Consider the following 19987-nt stretch of genomic DNA (forward strand, 5'->3'; position numbering starts at 1 on the left):
CTGTACAACACAACCTTGACAGTAAAAGGCCCTTTACACAGGATCATGGGAACTGGGGTTTGCATTGCTCTTGCTTAGGGCTATTGACACCTCTGCTTTCCCACAGTAAACCCTTGTCCACACAGAGAGGAACCAACAAATTAACATGATTAGCTAAAAAACTGTGCACATTCATACACCAAATGTTGAAAGTTTGTGATGAGAAGACCATGACCTTTCTAAATAAGCCCCCCCCCCCCCCTTTTTTTCCCCCTAGCCAGTCAGATAGACATGCCAATCGAATTCAATGAATATAAGATCTCAATTGAGAAAACAGCTACAGAAAATTGATAGGATATTACTGTGTTGATGCTTATATTGAGCATTCTGCCTTACTGAGAGAGATGTTGGTGAAACAAGGTACTTGGTGAATCAATGCGAACAATGTGTTCCTCCTCGCCATCATTTTCTTCACTTGAGCTTGAAGTGTCCTCCTTTTGATTGATGCTAGCTTGGTTATTGCTCTCTCTTACTTGGGATATAATTCCTGTCTCACTTTGAGGGTGCGGTAACACACTAGTAGACATGTACCTTCGTCGCTGAGCAGGTAACACTTGTGAATGACGGTGGGCTCTTCTAGAGAAGGCTGCCTTATTTATGTTGCTTTCAATCCAGCTTCTGCTTGATCCTCTAACCTGAACACAAATCAAACCTAAGTTTCTTGCTAATTACTCTTCCTGTTTACTTGAGCCCATTTTACATAGTCCTAAGCCATGCCCTTCAAGTAAATAAATTCCTCAGTATATTTTCGTTCTATTACCGGACACAAGGAAGCTTAAGTTAGCCCTATTCCTTTGATTAGAATTTCTAAGAAATGCATTAACTCAAAATGTGCCTAGTCTTGAGAACTTCATACCTTGCGTATAGCTTGCATTGCTCTGGAAGAATTGCTTAGAGATGCTGCTGTAAGGGGATCAAATGATCCTGCTGGATTCCTACTCAGTATGCTTCGAATCTGCATCTCCGACTGTTGACGGGAATCTGGCCAACGCATGAGGCCTTCATGCTCAAAGCTCGAAGCAGAGGCAAGCACCATTGCAGAGGACATGAGTGAGGTTGAGGATCTTTGCAACAGAGGATGGAGAGTCGACAAATCAAGCACAGCTATTCGAGATCGTGTTTCAACATGGTACACAGCATCTTGATGAGAGAAACCCTCTGCTCTACCTGCTATATTTACCAGTAGAGAACCATCAAATAACAAAGACCAAATTGAGTGTTTGCATGCAGATTGTGCTTTGTACTACCAGACATTCAAAAATCATTGAAAATGAATTGCAAGTCGCATTGAATGGGACATCATTCACAACAGGTGTATCACCACTACAGCTCATTATGATACCAACCGTCGGATGGGCATAATGACTGATGTCAATTCTACCTTTTAAGGTAGTTATCTAGAAGCATCATGCAAAATTGTGTCATTTAGGAAGATTTTGACAATAGAGAAAGCTTCATTATAAAGAGTATATAACTTATAGAAGGACACTAAAGTGAAAAGCTCAAGAATTGGGCCCCAATCCTATTCAAATTTCCCAAGCATAAAGGTTCTGTTCAAAACCGAATGGAGTCCCAACAATCCCTGACACTACCAGTGATACCTTGCCCAAAGACCCTCCACATCCTTGCCCGTCAAACACCCTAGTTAACTAACCTTTCAAAACACCTCCCCAGTTAGAGCCACTCTGCTTAGGAGGGCCTATTATCCATCACCGATGCGGTAAACCTTCACCAATCTATCTTGGGATATCACCGCCTGCCAACGGAAAAGAACAGATTGAACACTTTTAGCACTTCAAATAGCACTGAACTGAAGGAAAGAGAGAGAGAGAGTGCACGGCACACAAGACGGAGTGGCGGTGTTCCACCCCGAGCCCCAAGCCTTGGTGCCCCTTTCGGTATTTCTTTATATTGCTTGAACTCGGTACAATGCCGGTACTTACGCAATGCAGCTTCACCCGGAAAATTGCCAGAGACCAAGCCCTTTGAAGTTGAACATATTTAAAGGCCCTTGGCCTATGAAAAGCATCGAACTCAAAAGCATATGGCCTCAAAAGCTGGCACTGAAAACTGCCCAACGTAAATCACGAAAACCCGTCCAAACTACCAGATCAGCACAGTCAGCGTGAAACGCGAGTCTGTACTGGCTCTCACGTCAATCATGAGGTCTTTATGTGTGCGTGTGTGTGTGCCGGCTTTCATTTAATGTCTTTAGTTCCCCTTGCCCCATCGGATGGGGTCCCAAAAGTTGGTGGGAACTCCTCTTTAAACATAGGCCACTCGGCAAGACTTTGCAAGTTGGTAAAACTTCTTCTACTGTTTCTAGGGTTTAAGCTCCTCGACCGGGATCTACAAGTTGGTTCCACTCTTCAGTGGCTTGACACGTCAGCAGTTTGTGACACAATCAGTTTTTGACACAATCAGTTTTCTCATTCCAAATCGGAGCTCTTGATTGCCTCGGTCGTTGGCGTCCCAAAAGAATCTCATCCAATAAGGAGTCTCATTCCAAATTGGAGCTTATCCTCGGTCCTTGGTTTCCTAGAAGTATCTCATCCAACAAGGAGTCTCATTCCATATTGGAGCTCTTGATATCCTGGGTTGTTGGTTTCCCAAAAGTATCTCATCCAATAAGGAGTCTCATTCCAGATTGGAGCTCTTGATAGCCTGGGTCGTTGGTTTCCTTGAAGTATCTAATTCGATAAAAAATCTCATTCCAGATTGGAGCTCTGATACCACCGTCTCGTGACGGGCACCACGTGCCAATGGAAAAGAACAGACCGAACAACTTTAAGCACTTCAAATAACAACTGAATTGAAATGATAGACGACACGAGGCGGGGAGGGGCGGAGTTCCACCTCAAGAAAGAGCACTGGCCCCAAACCTTGAAGCCCTTTTTGGTATTTCTTTATATTGCTTGAGCTCAGTACAAGGCCGGTACTCACGCTCTACACCTTCACCCGGAAGTGTGCCAGAGAATGAGCCCTCTGCACATATGTAAAGGCCCTATAAAGACCCTTGGCCTTGAAAAACTGTTACACGAAAAGCTTGAACCTCAAAACCATCTCACCCAAAAAGCACTAGCGCCCAAAAGCTACCAACACGTTTTGCAAAAATCCGTATGCGGAATTCTGTACTTGTTGCCACATTAACACAGCCATCGTGAATTGCGAAAATCTGTCCGTACAACTGCCACTTCATTAGCTCGCAACGCAAGAGATTGTGTGTATGCGGCTCTACTTTATTTTAATGCCTTTAGGTCCCTTGGGCCCCATCGGACGAGGTCCCATAAATTGGTGGGAACTCTTCTTTAAAAATAGGACCACTCAGCCAAACCTTGCAAGTTGGTAAAATTTTTTTTACTGCTTCTATTGCTTCTAGGATTTAGGCTTCTCGGCTGGGATCTGCAGGTTGGCTCTGTTCTTCAATGTCTTGACACATCAGCAATTTGTGACATCCCCCCCTTCTTGAAAGAAAGTAATCGTCCGGGATTACAGCATATCTGCAAAACAACTCAAGTTAGCTCAAATTTTTTTTGCTGAGACTCATTCCGAGGGACAATATATCACGGGACAATCACCACCTGCCAACGGAAAATAACAGACTGAACACTTTTAGCACTTCAAATAACACTGAACTCAAAGAGAGAGAGAGAGAGAGAGAGAGAGAGAGAGAGAGAGAGAGAGAGAGAGAGAGAGAGAGAGTGCACGATATACGAGATGAGGAGTGGCGGTGTTCCAGTTCGAGCCCCAAACCTTGGTGCACCTTTTGGCATTTCTTTATATTGCTTGAACTCAGTACAATGCCAGGTGGGTTGTGTAAGCCGAGTGGTGCCCCATAATGTGTGTGTATCATCCCAAGAGTGTGTGTCGGGTGATTATAGAGGCGTCGTGTGTGTTTCCATCCCGCTCACACCCGTACTCACGCTCTGCACCTTCACTAGGAAAAGTGCCGGAGACCGAGCCCTTTGAACATATTTAAAGGTCCTTGGCCTATGAAAAGCATCAAACTCAAAAGCATATGGCCTCACAAGCTGGCGCTGAAAACTACCCAGCGTAAATCACAAAAATCAGTCCAAACTGTCACATCAGCACAGTCAACGTGAAACACGGAATTCTGTATTGGCTGCAACGTCAACAGGTAAACGCAAAATGCACACATCCTAACGTACAATTGCCATGTCATCGGGTCTTTATGTGTGTGTGTGCCGGCTTTATTTTAATGTCTTTAGGTCCCCTGGCACCATCGGATGGGGTCCCATAAGTTGGTGGGAACTCCTCTTTAAACATAGGCCACTCGACAAGACTTTGCAAGTTGGTAAAACATCTTTTCCTGCTTCTAGGGTTTAGGCGTTGGTTCCATTCTTTAGTGGCTAACACGTCAGTAATTTGTGACACAATCAATTTTCTCATTCCAAATTGGAGCTCTTGATTTCTTGGGTCATTGGCTTCCCAAAAGAATCTCATTCTAGACTGGAGCTCTTGATATCCTGGGTCGTTGGTTTCCTAGAAGTATCTCATCCAATAAGGAGTCCCATTCCAGATTGGAGCTCTTGAAATCCTGGGTTGTTTGTTTCCCAGAAGTATCCAATCCAATAAGGAGTCTCATTCCAGATTGGAGCTCTTGTTATCTTGGGTCGGTGGTATCCCAGACATAGTTACAGGGGATGGAGGGAACGGGGCCTAGGGCCGCCTAACGGCCGAAACCAGCCGGGCCGGGAACACGGGCCGGGAACGGAGGGGAACGGTCGGAAATTCATCTGACCGGCGGGGTCGCAAGCTGCCGGCGGACCGGGGACAGCGGGCAAAAATTTGAAATTTGAGAAAATGGATCGTTTTTAATGGTCGCTTGCAACCAACGTTCACTTCTTTTGGGGGGGGGGGGGGGGGGGGGGGGGGGGGGGGTTTAGCCCTTGGGAGGCTATAAAAGCACCCTTGGGCCTCATATTCTCTCAAGCTCTCCTCTCTACGGTCTACCGTCATGGCTTGTGTGAGTGGAGGTGGAATGGATACTACTCTCCACTTCATGCGGCAGCTTATGTGCTTGACCGTGAGTTTCAGGGAAGGCATCAAGAGATTGACAAGGAGGTGAGCAAAGGATGGCGGCTTGCATTGGAGCGCCTTGAGCCTAGCAGTGACACTAGGCGCAAGATTAGAGACGAGCTACTCAACTACAGGCAAAAGAAGGGCTCCTATGGATGTGTAGATGCACAGGTTGATCGCAACAAGACTAGCTCGGTTTTGCGGTGAGAGGACTATGGAGGAGATGGCCCACATTTGCAGCGCTTGGCTGTTCGTGTCCTTAGCCAAGCATGTACCACTAGTTGCTTGGAGCAACTATGAAGTGTGTATAGCCACATTGCCTCTAAGAAGAGGAATCGCCTTGGAGTCCAGAGGGCCAATGATTTGGTGTTTGTTTGCGAATGCTTGCCAAGAGCGTCACACACAAGGCAGATCCCTTCACTGAGTGGGAGATGGCACAAGAGAATCCATCTATGGCCGAGACACTTTTGGAGGAGCTAGAGGAGGACTTCGAGCCTCAATGCGAGCCTTAATGGCAATTGCGAGCCTCGCGAGGCCTCCTATGCTGGTGACAACCTCGACACAACGATGATATGGAGATTCAAGCAGGCGAGCACTTCTTGAGTTTGATGATCATTGATCACTCTCGAGTCTAGAGTCTACTGAGCTACTCCTCTAGAGTCCACCTAGCCCTTTGTGCTTTTTGTTATCCTTGAGGCTTGTCCTAAGTTCTTTTTGAGCCCTTGTGGCATGCACTTTTCATTTTGTATCCATCGATGTTTTATTAGCACATTTGTGCCTATATGACTCGTGCTCTTTGGTCTATTTATTGTAATTTTGTGATCAAAGTGATGCTCTATGTGTGTGGCATGTGTGTAGGTCAAAAAATGTCAAAAAAACTCCTTTTTTTTTTTTGCCGTTTTGAACCCTATCCCTGTTTCCTGACTTTTGCCGCCCGTCCCTGTCCCCGTCCCCGTCCCCGTTCCCGACCCCGACCCCGACCCCGACCCCGACCCCGACCCGCCGTCCCATGCAACTATGATCCCAGAAGTATCCAATCCGATAAAAAGTCTCATTCCATATTATAGCTCTGATACCATTGTCATGAGATGGGCACAACGTGCAACAAAAAAGAACATACTGAACAACTTTAAGCACTTCAAATAACAACTGCACTTGAAGAGATAGAAGACACGAGACGCGGAGTGGGAGAATTCCATCCCAAGAGAGAGCACTGGCCCCAAACCTTGGCACCCTTTTTGGTATTTCTTTATATTGCTTGAACTCAGTACAATGCCAGTACGCACGCTTTGTACTTCACCCGAAAGAGTGTCAGAGAACGAGTCCTCTGCACATATTCTTTTTTTCCGAGAAAGAGATCCTTCCATTAGTTAATAAAACTACCCATAGGGCTACAACCATGTCTGCTAGAGAGGGCTACATCAACAACAAGGGCAAACTATCTCAATGAAACAAATAGAATATGTACAATGGGTTAAATCAAGAGATGGGAGGAGAAAAAAGCCACACAAGTGGACGGTAGTGCCATCTGGGTGTCCCCTGGACCATGGTGAGAAAAGGCCCTGGGCGCCAGAGTCGCAGGAAAGCCTCTTTGCGCTCTTGCATGCAGTTCGAGCTGCCCTGGAGTCTCTCGAACTGGCCCTTGAGAGTGTGAATCAGCTCCAACCAAAAATCACGAATAGTCTTTGCCAGAGGGACAGGGCGAGCCTTGAAGATGGAAACGAAGTGGGCCCGCCAAATGAACCAAAGTGTCAGGCCGCAGATAAGCTCCCAACACACCTCTCTCACTCATCCACTCCTGGAGGGTAAGCTCTGTGGCTAGTTGAAGTGTAGGTCGACCCCCCTAGATCATTATCTTTTTGCTGGTGGAAGCCAACTCAAACTGGAGCGCAGGGCCCGTATGTCACGAGGACGTGGCAGTTATTAACCATGTCACAGAGATGTGGCAACTGCTAACCTTGGTTGTTGGTTTCTTTCCAATGGGGTTTATTTTATTTGTTTAACACCCTCTTTTTGAAGTAGCAAACGGTCGGACATTGTATGGCCAATGTGAACGGTAGATTCACCCGCAACGGGAAGTGATCGGCACTGGAATTCGTATGGTAAGAGGATGTCTAGGCTCAGAGCAAGATCATATAGGTCCCCCCGTCGCACTTAGCAAGTTGGTGGATACTAGGAAGTGAACTCAATTAAGGCGTAAAGTCAAGGTGGGACTACTAACAAAAAGTATCCGACAGTTGGGCCACATTGCATTTTTGGATGCGGTCCCAATGAGGATAGATGGTCAGAAGACCAGTGGGAGCCCAACGGAAGCATCTCCTAAAATTTAGGGAACTGCTATTTTGGGCCGTGAAATGTGTTCGCGTCATTACCTCCGGTATAACTAGGGGAACATTTTACAACTCTGCTGCGAAGTCAACTGGGCAACCGGTCAAGATGTTTTTAAGCGGCGAGCCCGAAACGGGCAAATGCTTGTAAATGCGCCAAGTGTCAACTTTTCATGCACTTTCCTCTTGCAGAAGAATTGGTGCTGAATTTAGAGAAGGGAGAGGCTTCATTTGCAACCTGTCACAGGTTAAGAGCTATGGAGTGCTTCCTTTCCCTCTCATGTACAGTGTGGTGCTAGGAGTGATGCCTTGCACACTACACACTGCTCTCTCTCTCCCCTACGTGCAGTTATGTGATGCCCCACAAGAGGGCTCCTCATTTGACTGATGTACAGTTGTGTGGGTTCATGCTTTTGTGCTGAGGCAAGAGCCTCCTTGAGGAGGAACAGGGGTAGCTAGGTGCTGCTCCAAAGCAGGCACTCGTGAGGGTCATAACCTCACCATACAGGTGCAAAATCAGCTGTGTATGCGCTGTATATTTACAGTTTTTCAGCCATACGGACACCAGGATCATTGGGAATCGTGCCCCACTGGCAAAGGACAGTTAGGGGACTGTTTGGGGCTGAAAACAGGGCAAAAACCAGTAAATACAGCGTGCTGAATTTACTGTTTTTGGACAGGAATCAGAGGGTATACGACAGTGCAAGCGAGTTCCAGCAGGGGAATTGGTTTCGTGCAAGTTTTGGGGCTGTTATGCTGCCGAAATTTGGCCAAATCAAATGGTATCTAGGTGGATACACGTGAAGGATTCCCAGGACCTTACCTTGTAATTTACCCTCCTGAAGAAATACCGAAAGGGGCGCCAATTTTGGGGCCTACAGATTGTCGGTGTCTGCTCGGAGCATTTTAGCTACCGAGCCGTGTGTGTATTCAAGTGTTAACTCCCGTCGCAGGTTCTCTTTGCAAAGTGCTCTGTGTGTGTGTATAAAGTAAAGAATTTCGGGTGAAAGCCAACGCCTACCGCCCTACGGGCCGGTTTCAAGGTTCCATTGCCGGGATATCAATCACTTTTTCCTTGAAGAGTGAGCCTGGATTGTTCAGGGTAAAGACACACAGTGCAAGAACGCGGGGATTACACTATGGCCGACAAGGGGAAGGGAATTATGGAAGAGGGTTCCTCTCCAAAGGACAGGCAAGAGATTCCTATGGTTTTTGAGATTGGCGAGAGCTCACGGCCACGTCAGTCTGTACCTCCTATCAACGTGAATGTCCCTCCAGTAGTACAGGGCTTTATGACAGGGCAACTTGAGGATGATGCGTTTAAGACTCAGTTAGTTGCCGCGGTGAATGTCTTTTCGCAGCTGGTGCAGAATCCGAGGTTTATGGAATTCTTGCAAGCGCCACCAGTGCAACAGCAAAATAGGCAACCTACGCCGCGTACGGAGCTTGTTGAAGCTCAAGCCCAGGTACTTCATGAGGCGCAGGAGGAAAGGGAACACTCGCATGTTGCGGAGTCGGAGGCTCCAAAGCAGGTTCCTCCCGTGCTTGAACAGGTGGCTAGAACGCCTATTCCACAGGTTATGCCAGTTCAGCCCGCCACCTTTCAGAGCTAGCATGCTGTCTTGAATGGACAGGGAGCTGGATACCAGGCTATGCACTCAGTTTTTCCACCACCCACGCTACATCCTGGGTATTTCGGGGGTGGATCAGTGTTCCAAAGTATGGCTGGTTATGCGTCTGGAAGTTAGCCGTACATGCCAGGAACAGTGTTCGGGGGTATGCAAGGCATCATGCCAAACCCCATGTATGGTACTATCGGCATGCAGCAAGGTTTCCACGGCAACCAAGGCCAGTTTGGGGTGCCACAGGGTCATTTTGGCATGGCTGGTTTTTCTGGACAGCAGCCAGATATCGCACCTCTCACGCAAAATGTGAATGGCCAACACGTGCCGATGATGCCTAGTACAGTGCCCATGTTGCAGACCATTCCGTATGACAATTTGGGGGCACTAGAGAAGCCGAAGGCTTACAAAGAAGGTGGTGTAGCGGTAAAGTTCAGTACCTTCAGTGGTTTCGAGGATAAGACAAAGGCACTCACTTTCCTCCAGCAGTTTGATACACCTTATGCGGGAGGGAATTTTACAGAGGCCTCGAAGGTCAGGAAAGCTGTTACTTTCTTAAAGGACAATGCGCTTACATGGTGGACGACATTGTTAATGCAAGGACATGCACCCGCCACTTGGGTTTACTTCAAGCAAATGTTTGCATCTGCTTGGCTATCAAACGAATTTGAAGTCGATGTCCTGACGGATTGGCACCAACTTACGGCAGCTTCGTGCAAGAGCTTGCTGGAGTACAATAGGAGGTTTTGTAAAGCATTACTCTCAGTGACCTCCTACAGATTTGTGCCATTGACAGAGCAGATAGAGAAGTACTGTTGTGGGCTGCTTAAAGGGCTTCGCGATTACTGTACAAAGAACAGAGTGGCTACCCTTACTCAGCTTATGGAAGTTGCGAACACTGGTCTTGCCTTGTTGAAAGGAGAGGACAGTGGATTTCCGAGCAGTGACAAAGGAGGGCAGCAAAAGAAAAATTCAGCGACGAAGCCTTTTGTGAAGACGGCTCCTGATGCGTGACAGGGGTCAGAAAAGGCCACCAAAGACAAGGATTCAGCCGGGACTTCTGGAGCGCAGGCAAAGAAACAGAAAAGGAAGTCTTTTGTGCGCAAGTCGCTCGAGGAAAAGAAGGTCCTAATGGCTGAGAACAAATGCTTTATATGCGAACAGCCTGGTCATATTTCTATCAATTGTCCACAAAGGAAAAGGCTAGCTGACTCAGAGGATAAAGAAGACCAGAAAGGCAAGAAGCCTAAACCCACGGCAGGTTTAGTGCCAGACATGGTGGGTGACAGGCCCAGCACAGATGCCAGTGAGTTATGCAGGGCATGGGGTAAAGTTAGGGATCAGACGGCACTCATCTTCTTTGATCCAGGTGCCAAAGCCAACTTTATCTCACCAGAGTTAGCTATGAAGCTGGGCATCAGAGCTGAAGAGATAGGGTACACCGCAGAGGCAAGGTTGGCATGTCCTAGCCACTCAGAGTGTGTTACTCCCATCATTGAAAAACTGCGTTTGCATATTCAGTCGTATGTGGACACTGAAGAGTTTTACATCATGCCGCTGGAAGGTTGTGACGCCTTGTTGGGGATCTCGTGGATGTTCCGAGTGCATGGAGTCTTGGATGCCTACAACAAAAAGATCACTGTACAGCATAGGGGCAAAACTCACATCTTCGATGTTAAGCTTAAAGGAGAGTCAGTCCCTATTGTATCTGCTTCTGCTATCACTTCTGTAATAAAGAATCATCTTTCTGTGTGCTTGATTTTTGCACGTGATGTCTCAGATAGGGATCAGTCAAATTTATCTGTGTTAGATAAAGAAAGGTCAACATTGTTGCAAAAGTTTAGTGCCTGTTTTTCTGATTCATTACCGTCGCAATTGCCGCCAGAGAGACCTGAGGACCATCGGATAGATTTGGTGCCAGGGTGTAGCCCACCAAATAAACCTCCCTACAGGGTTAGTGCGGCGCAGCAGAAAGAGATTATGGGCCAAATTGAGGAGTTATTAGAGAAGGGGCTGATCCAGCCTAGTTCTTCACCTTTTTGCTCCCCAGTGCTCCTAGTGTAGAAGAAGGATGGCTCATGGCGCATGTGTATTGATTACCGTGCGTTGAATAAGAATACCATCAAGACTAGGTTTCCTATTCCTCGCATTGATGATATTCTCGATTGTTTAGAGGGTGCTGCAATTTTCAGCAGGATAGACCTTAAGAGTGGGTACCATCATATTCGTATAAGCCCAGAGGATGTGCACAAGACTGCGTTTAGAACGACATTTGGTCTTTATGAGTTTCTAGTGATGCCGTTTGGGCTAACAAATGCTCCTGCCACGTTCAACAGAATGATGGACCGGATTTTCCGCTTGCATCAACAGTTTGTTGGAACATTCTTCGATGACATGATTGTGTATTCGAAGAATGAAGACGAGCATAGGCGTCACTTGACCATTGTGTTCGAAGAGCTGCGCAGTCACAGGTTACTTGTCAATCCTAAGAAAAGTGAATTCTTCCTCGAAGAGATCCACTTTCTGGGCCACATAGTCTCAAAGGATGGTGTTAGAATGGATCCTGCAAAGGTCGAAGCTATCAAGACATGGCCAGACTTGAAGACTGTGTACGATGTCAGAAGCTTCTTGGGATTGTGTTCCTACTATAGAAGGTTTATCAGCAATTTTGCAGAGATAGCATCGCCTCTTCACGCATTGCAAAAGAAAGAGGTCACTTTCAGATGGACCCAAAAAGAGATTTCAGCTTTTAGTCTCTTAAAGGAAAAGTTGACTTTAGATCCAGTTATTGTTTTGCCAGATCTCAGGAAGTCATTTGTGGTCCAGTGTGACGCGTGTGGCAGTAGCATCGGAGCAATGCTAATGCAAGACGGACAGGTAGTAGCTTATGAAAGCCGAATTTTGCAAGGGCCAGAGAGGACTATGCAAGTCTATGAGAAAGAGCTCTTGGCGGTGATTCATGCGCTTTCTAGCTGGAAGCACTGCCTCTTAGGTGCTGATTTTGTTGTCCAAACAGATCATCAGACCTTGCGATACTTCTTGACACAGTCAAAGTTATCCGAAAAGCATATGCGATGGGCAAACATTCTTTCCATGTTCCATTTCCAGATTATGCATGTGGAAGGCAAGAAGAATGTTGTGGCTGATGCGTTATCAAGAAAGCCACAAATTTCAGCTGTGTCAATTCCTTATCATCATGAGTTAGATGACATGAAGGAACCATATACTGCAGATGAAGATTTTGCAAGGATCTTTGAACAGTTACAAGAGGGGCAACATCACGAGCACTACCTCCTCAGAGATGGTTTTATGATGATGCATGGCAGACTTTGTGTCACTAGACCACTGCGACATAAGGTCATGGAAGAGACTCATGTCCCACCGTATGCAGGGCATCGTGGCATTGATACAACAGTTAAGGCGATAGAGACATTCTTCTATTGGCCTACCTTGAGGAGAGATGTGGATGCCTTTGTGCCAGCATGCATAGTTTGCCAAAAGGTCAAGTTTGACAGGCAAAAGGCACCAGGGTTGTTACAACCACTGCCGATTCCGGATAAGCCATGGGAAAGCATTGCTATGGACTTTATCTTTGATCTTCCAAAAACACCAACAGGGAATGATGGTATATGGACCATTATCTGCAGGTTCAGCAAGTAGGCCCATTTTATCCCTGTCAGGAAGAAGATAAAATCTGATCAGATGGCATGCTTGTTCATGTACAATGTGTTTAAGTACCATGGTATGCCACAATCGATTATCAGTGATCGTGATCCTCGCATGACCAGTTTGTTCTGGAGAGGATTGTTTGAGAACATGGGTACTACGCTCAAGTTCTCGTCTTCGTTTCATCCACAAACTGATGGACAGTCAGAAGAGGCTAATTCTACTGTCTTAGATCTGTTGAAATGCTATGTGTCAGATAATAAGGGCAAGTGGGAACAGTATTTGCCTATGCTTGAGTATGCGTACAATAATACGGTGCATTCGTCTACTGGCAAAGCACCTTTTGAGATTGTTGAAGGCGGCAAAAAGGTTCCTCCCATTTTGCACACAAAGGACCAGATCTTTGAGACAGATCGATATGTTGAGAACATGGATGAGATGTATAAGAAGATTAAAGTTGCCTTGGAGAAGACTCAGGCAAAACAGAAAAAGGCTGTTGATCGTCACCGTCGTGAATTGTTACTATCACCTGGTGATTGGGTTCTCTTAAGGTTCGAAAAGGCAAGGTTAAAGAAGATGAAGGGCAAGGAACGGCTGTTTCCTAAGCTCAGCATGCGTTACTATGGGCCTTTTCAAGTGCTTGACAAGATCAGCGATGTGGCTTACACGCTGAAATTGCCTGATGCGTGGAAGATTCATAATGCGTTTCACGTGAGTCTTCTAAGACCCTTCGTGGGTGATGTGCCAGAAGATATGCCAGTTGAGGATCAGCCAGAAGTTGAGGAACTTGATGAAATCCTGGTACCTGAGCAAGTTTTGGCACATAAGGACAGAAAAGTTAAAGGACAAGTTGCAAGACGTTATTTGGTGAAGTTCAAGAACTATCTACCTATGGATGCAAAGTGGATGGAAGAGCATGAACTGTCAGAGTCACCAAATGTATTGCAGCTCTACCTTGAAGCTTTTGGGTTACAGCCTACTTATGCCCCAACCCAACGTGTGCAAAGGAGGGGTAATGATAGAGCTAGTACATCAAATGTATATATGAATTCAGTGCCATAGATGGAAATGGCAAAAGTATGAAGGCCTCATTAAGTCATTTGTATCTATGTATGTTTCGACCTTTCTTGCGGATACATGCGATGATAAAAGAGTGTTGATAGCACAAGATCATCAGTGGCGTGTATTTATGGAATGCAATCGAGGACGTTTGCGATTTCAAGAGGGGGGTATGTCACGAGGACGTGGCAGTTATTAACCATGTCACAGAGATGTGGCAACTGCTAACCTTGGTTGTTGGTTTCTTTCCAATGGGGTTTATTTTATTTGTTCAAGACCCTCTTTTTGAAGTAGCAAACGGTCGGACATTGTATGGCCAATGTGAACGGTAGATTCACCCGTAGACGAGAAGTGGTTGGCACTGGAATTCGTATGGTAAGAGGATGTCTAGGCTCAGAGCAAGATCATATAGGTCCCCCCGTCGCACTTAGCAAGTTGGTGGATACTAGGAAGTGAACTCAATTAAGGCGTAAAGTCAAGGTGGGACTACCAACAAAAAGTATCCGACAGTTGGGCCACATTGCATTTTTGGATGCGGTCCCAATGAGGATAGATGGTCAGAAGACCAGTGGGAGCCCAACGGAAGCACCTCCTAAAATTTAGGGAACTGCTATTTTGGGCCGTGAAATGTGTTCGCGTCATTACCTCCGGTATGACTAGGGGAACATTTTACAACTCTGCCGCGAAGTCAACTGGGCAACCGGTCATGATATTTTTAAGCGGCGAGCCCGAAACGGGCAAATGCTTGTAAATGCGCCAAGTGTCAACTTTTCATGCACTTTCCTCTTGCAGAGAATTGGCGCTGAATTTAGAGAAGGGAGAGGCTTCATTTGCAACCTGTCACAGGTTAAGAGCTATGGAGTGCTTCCTTTCCCTCTCATGTACAGTGTGGTGCTAGGAGTGATGCCCTGCACACTACACACTGCTCTCTCTCCCCTACGTGCAGTTATGTGATGCCCCACAAGAGGGCTCCTCATTTGACTGATGTACAATTGTGTGGGTTCATGCTTTTGTGCTGAGGCAAGAGCCTCCTTGAGGAGAAACAGGGGTAGCTAGCTGCTGCTCCAAAGCAAGCACTCGTGAGGGTCATAACCTCACCATACAGGTGCAAAATCAGCGCTGTATATTTACTGTTTTTCAGCCATACGGACGCCAAGATCATTGGGAATTGTGCCCCACTGGCAAAGGACAGTTAGGGGACTGTTTGGGACTGAAAACAGGGCAAAAACCAGTAAATACAGCGTGCTGAATTTACTGTTTTTGGACAGGAATCAGAGGGTATACGATAGTGCAAGCGAGTTCCAGCAGGGGGATTGGTTTCGCGCAAGTTTTGGGGCTGTTATGCTGCCGAAATTTGGCCAAATCAAATGGTATGTAGGTGGATACACGTGAACGATTCCCAGGACCTTACCTTGTAATTTACCCTCCTAAAGAATAAAGAAATACCGAAAGGGGCGCCAATTTTGGGGCCTACAGGTTCTCGGTGTCTGCTCGGAGCATTTTAGCTACCGAGCCGTGTGTGTATTCAAGTGTTAACTCCCGTCGCAGGTTCTCTTTGCAAAGTGCTGTGTGTGTGTGTGTATAAAGTAAAGAATTTCGGGTGAAAGCCAACGCCTACCGCCCTACGGGCCGGTTTCACTGTAAGTGTGGACCAGGCTGCAACACCCCAAGTGTACTGGTGGGTTGTGGAAAGAGCAGGCATCAGCCGAAAAACCCAAAGCCAAACCTGTTGTGCCATGCGGCTGTCCCACAGACAATGTTGTTGACCCTCCAAAGGGTGACCACAAGCTGTATAGGCTACCGAAAAGCCACTGTGCACTAGCGAACTCCCAACTGCTGTAGCTCTATGTGCAACAAGCCATTGGAACAAAGTGACTCTCCTCGGCTATCTGGATTCCCACAACCACTCCCATAGCCTTACAAGAACACAGGTGTGAGACCATCCTTCTACCAATGAAGTGCTACAGCAGGGCGAGCCTCCCTTCGTGCTGTCAATATGTGGCGCCCTACTCGCACTGTGTATGGAAAGAATAGGATCCCACGGTGATTGGCTGCAAAGAAGGGGGTCCCTCCAGAACCACTCTCCAGGGTGCCACTGCACTCGAGCTAGAGGGCAGCTTTCTCGAGCCCATAGATACGAGTGGCCTGTCTCAAGATCTGCAAGGTCAGGATCTATGACACCTGTCCTCCCACTAATGCCCAAGACTCGAATCCTCTGAGAGCAACACTCTGCAACCTAAGACTCTCTCAAAGAACATGTGAGGCACGGACTCCGAGCAAGCTCGAACTGCGATGAGGACCTCCAGTTGCGTGAAGGCCCCCATCCATCTCGGAGCTGTTGTCTCTAGAGAGGTGAGCCACTCAGCTGGTAAGGCCTTCGTAATGTCCTGACACATGCTCTACACATCTCTCATGCCCCGTAGCTCGACGCTCTGAACCTCCTCGAACAAAATTGAAAACTGTATCCTGTCCCCAAGAGTGTGGGCCGGACCCTCTGCCATGAATACCGAAGAAACATGAGGCCTACTACCAACGAGGCGGTCTCTCTGAGTGCTGACCAAGGGGTTCCAAACTAGGGGCTGTCTCAAACGCTCCTCTGTACAGGAAGGCTGATGCTGCTCTAGGCTACTCCTCAACAGCTCCTAGGATCTAAGCAAACTGGCAGCAAAACGGTTCTCCATCCCTCTGCTCACGCCAACTCTACGCATCTTTTTAAAGATCCACCTGATGGAGAGGCTCCAAGGGCCTCCTGCGTGAGGCACTCGAGCACGAAGTTTGTGAAGCAATAACTCCTTCTAGGGCTCCTCCCTGGAAGTAGACGCTCCCTATAGCAAAAAAAACACGAGCATTGTAGAAGCCGGCATTGCAAGTTAACCTACTGTGAGGCCATAAATTTGCTCATCGTCTCAGCATAGAATAGAAAGAGGAAGGGGGCTAAAGGGCAGCCCTGTTTAGCCGACCGTATGAGCATGAAGTGCTCCCCTCGTCCTGCAGCCAAAAAGCACCCGATTGTGCGCATGCGTGTAGAGAGTTGACACACCTCTGATCCAAGCATCTGAGAAGCCCATCCTGCGTAGGGTTCCCTCCAAGAAGTCCCAATCCACTCTGTCGTAAGTCTTCTCAAAATCGAGAAGGAGAATCACCAGATCCTCACCGCGGAGACGCGCGAGGGTAGATGCCTCCCAAAAAGTGAAGATGTTGTCAAGGATACTACGCTCCTTGACAAAGCCTGTCTGAGTCCCATGTATAATGCTCTCAAGTAGTGGCTGAATCCTTTAATTGAGAGCCTTTGCTAGAATTTTGTAGGCTGAGTTGAGGATGGTGATGGGTCGTCCTTGCCGAATCTCATCCAAGGAGCCCCCCTCCTTGGGAATAAGGTAAATCAAGCCCTCACTCATGCTGTCAGACATCTCTCCAGTATGCAGGATGTATCGAAAAGCGTTGCAAAGATCTGAACCAAGAAAGTCCCAATACTCCAAGAAGAAAATGGGGGTCAAACCATCCTCCCCTGGACAACTACCACGGAGGAGAACTCTAAGGGCCTCATGGAGCTCCTCTAGCTGGAGGGGATGCTCTAGTCTCTGATGCATCTCCTCAATAACTAGGCAAGGCATTTGTGCCCCAACCTGCTCTTTGCATACATCCTGATGCTCTAACTGAGCCTTAGCTAACAACTCTCGGTAAAAGTCAATAGCAACTATATGCATGTCCTCATGCTCTGAAGCAACTGACCTGTCGGGCTGACACTGGTGTGCACATGACATGGACCCACCATCGCAAAGAACTCCCCAGTAACACTGTCACCCACCTGGGTCCATTGAGATGCTTGCCGCTGGAAGGCAAACTTGTGATGTCTCTCCTCAATGCTAGTCAGCTCATGTCGAGCCTGCTATATCTGCTCCTCCAACCAAGGACTGTCTGGATGGTGCTCCTGCATCCTCTGTAAGGAAACCACAGGTCGACGGAGACGCTTCTCCTCCTCCTTGGAGGCAGCCAAGCGAGTTGCAGACTCTTGAAAGAAGAAGCGACTAACCTCCGCAAGTCCAGAGGCCACTCTACCAATAGGGGTGTCCTACGTGTTGAAGCCCTTTGTCCAAAGCGCCACCACTCGCTCTCTAAGCTTTGAGTCCAACAAGACCCTCTTAGGGATGTGCAGCATTGTGCTCCCCCTCCTCTATCTGTCTGTCACAGTGAGGATCATTGGTGCATGGTCGGAGAACGAAGTCCCTACCCGAAGGCAAACAGATCCACCCATGTCACAGATGTGGTCACTGGCATAGAGGCGATCCATCCGTGATAGATTCACTCCTTCTACCTTATGGTCAAAATGCGAGGACAAGCTATTTGGGGCCTCACAAAGCCTGAATGCTGCCAAACATCAGACATCCTCAAAGTCGTACATAAGACGCTCCCAAGCTGCCAACTCGACCCAGTGAACAGTAGCATGGCTACCTCCAATCCTATCAGAGGGGTCCTCCAACATGTTCTCCCCCAACACACCACTACTCTGCATGCTGCAGAGACTCTACAATATGAGACTAAAACTATGCGCATGCACTTGCCACATCGGGCGCATAGATGTTCACGAAGCCCACGAGGCAACCGTGAACTTGCATAGTAATCCACTGAGTCCTGCCTGACACAATAATACCTATGGCCACAATGACAGTTGCCATGAGTCCGCAATAGTCATACATACCCCTCCTTGGATACAACCAGGTCCAAATGCAGCTGACCAAAATGTCTCATAACGACCACGCAAGAGCTGACCACATCGTCTGATGCGGCCCTCACAAAGATGATGCTCCTGTAGCACAAGAACATCAATCTCACCCCACAAGGCATCGCTGAAGCTCCTGGCACAACCGACCCCGCAGATGCTCAAACTGGGGTCCTCCTAATCCCTGCACGTTTCATGAGACAATTCTCATGGAGTTAGTGAGAGAGAAGAGATGCTGCGGCAAAAGACAATCTCGCTATCTTCGAGGCCGGCTTGGATGGGGAGTAATCCGCATTCGAACGACCCCGAGATAGACGTGACTGTAAAGACTGTCCAACCCAGCCCCAAGAAGAGCGTGCCGTCTGTCGGGCTACCTCCTCTGTCCAGGAGTCAACATGTATATATACATAGCACAGTGGGCTCTGCGTATCACTATCAGCAAAGAAGTGTACCACGATGTGTGTACATCTAGCTGTGTCTGGGGGTGACCGAGAACTTGGCCAACGGCCACAAGATTTGTACCAAATCTATAACCCCCAAGTCTCCCATGTGATGAGAGAACTCAAGAGCCTCAGTCAGAAGCCAATCCAACACAGAGTCTAGAGTCCACTCAGACTAGTCCTTGCCACACAGAGGAAAAGAGAAGCCAACTACTATGGCGAGGGCCTCTATCCCTCTAGCTGCAAGGAGCAGAACATGGACTCTGAAGCAAGCCGCCTACAAGTCAGGTGAAGAGTCGCTGAGGAAGCGTGTAAAGTTGTAGGCAAAGAAGTCTCATCGGCGACGGATGTCGAAACTCGTCAACTCTCCGAGGACAGCGGCAAAGGGAGACGTCTGCACTAGAAGGGGGGGTCGTAAGAAGGTCCGCTCCTCTCTCGCTAGACGGCTCGTGGCAAAAGCACTCCCAAGAGACCTCCTAGCACACGATGAAGGTCCTACCCACTGAGCCGGCTGAGGGGCAGAAGGTGAGGGTATAGGGTGGCTAGTGGATGGAGAGGGAGGGCAGGGAGCCGCGAGGACGGGGGGCATGATGGAAGGCGGAGGAGGGGCGGTGGGTGGCTTGGAGGGAGGAGGGGCTGTCGGTGGTGAAGCTGAGGTGGAGGGAGGAACAAAGGTCTCGTCTTATTGTAAGGGGTCAGAACGGTTCCTTGTGGGAACCCACTGCTGTTGGATTGGTGTAGGGCGACCACCAGGGAGGGTCGGACTAAAGTGGTGGTCCTTGGCAGTGACAGCCACGGACCTGCTAGACTGTGGAGTACTCGGGCTAGAGTCTGTCGGAGCTCCCTGTGTCTCTGCCTCCTGTGTCTGGCTAGCCCTAGGAAGCTGAGTCTGCACCTGTGCCGAAGGTTTGGGCCGCCTCTGTGGACACACCTTTGCAAGGTGGCCCATTTGCCGACAAATAGAGCACTTGTTCGGAAGGCCCGAGTACTCCACAGTCTAGCGGAGCCAACCACCACTCACTCAAGGGAGAAGCACAAACTTCGGAAGGGTGTGTGGGTGTCACGTACCAGAAC

The 19987-nt window shown here is 48.0% G+C and overlaps 1 protein-coding gene across 9 annotated transcripts in view; it reads right to left on the reverse strand.

Annotated features, from left to right (window-relative positions):
- Window positions 1-267: 267 nt before the first annotated feature.
- SOS1 (sodium proton exchanger, putative (NHX7) (SOS1)) overlaps window positions 268-19987 on the reverse strand; it is a 234962-nt gene continuing 215242 nt past the window's right edge. For 8 of the 9 annotated variants that reach the window (XM_086519996.1, XM_086519994.1, XM_086519997.1 and 5 more), the window contains 2 exons: window positions 896-1209; window positions 268-674 (listed from right to left, as the gene is read on the reverse strand). In XM_086519996.1, the coding sequence (XP_086376122.1) occupies window positions 372-674; window positions 896-1209 (617 nt within the window). In that variant the 3' untranslated portion in view covers window positions 268-371. The remainder of the gene's footprint in view (window positions 675-895; window positions 1210-19987) is intronic. The other variant, XM_086519995.1, reaches the window with a different exon arrangement.

The sequence above is a fragment of the Adiantum capillus-veneris genome, chromosome 9, assembly GCF_014529385.1.
Source record: "Adiantum capillus-veneris isolate H3 chromosome 9, ASM1452938v2, whole genome shotgun sequence".
NCBI classification, from domain to species: domain Eukaryota; kingdom Viridiplantae; phylum Streptophyta; class Polypodiopsida; order Polypodiales; family Pteridaceae; genus Adiantum; species Adiantum capillus-veneris.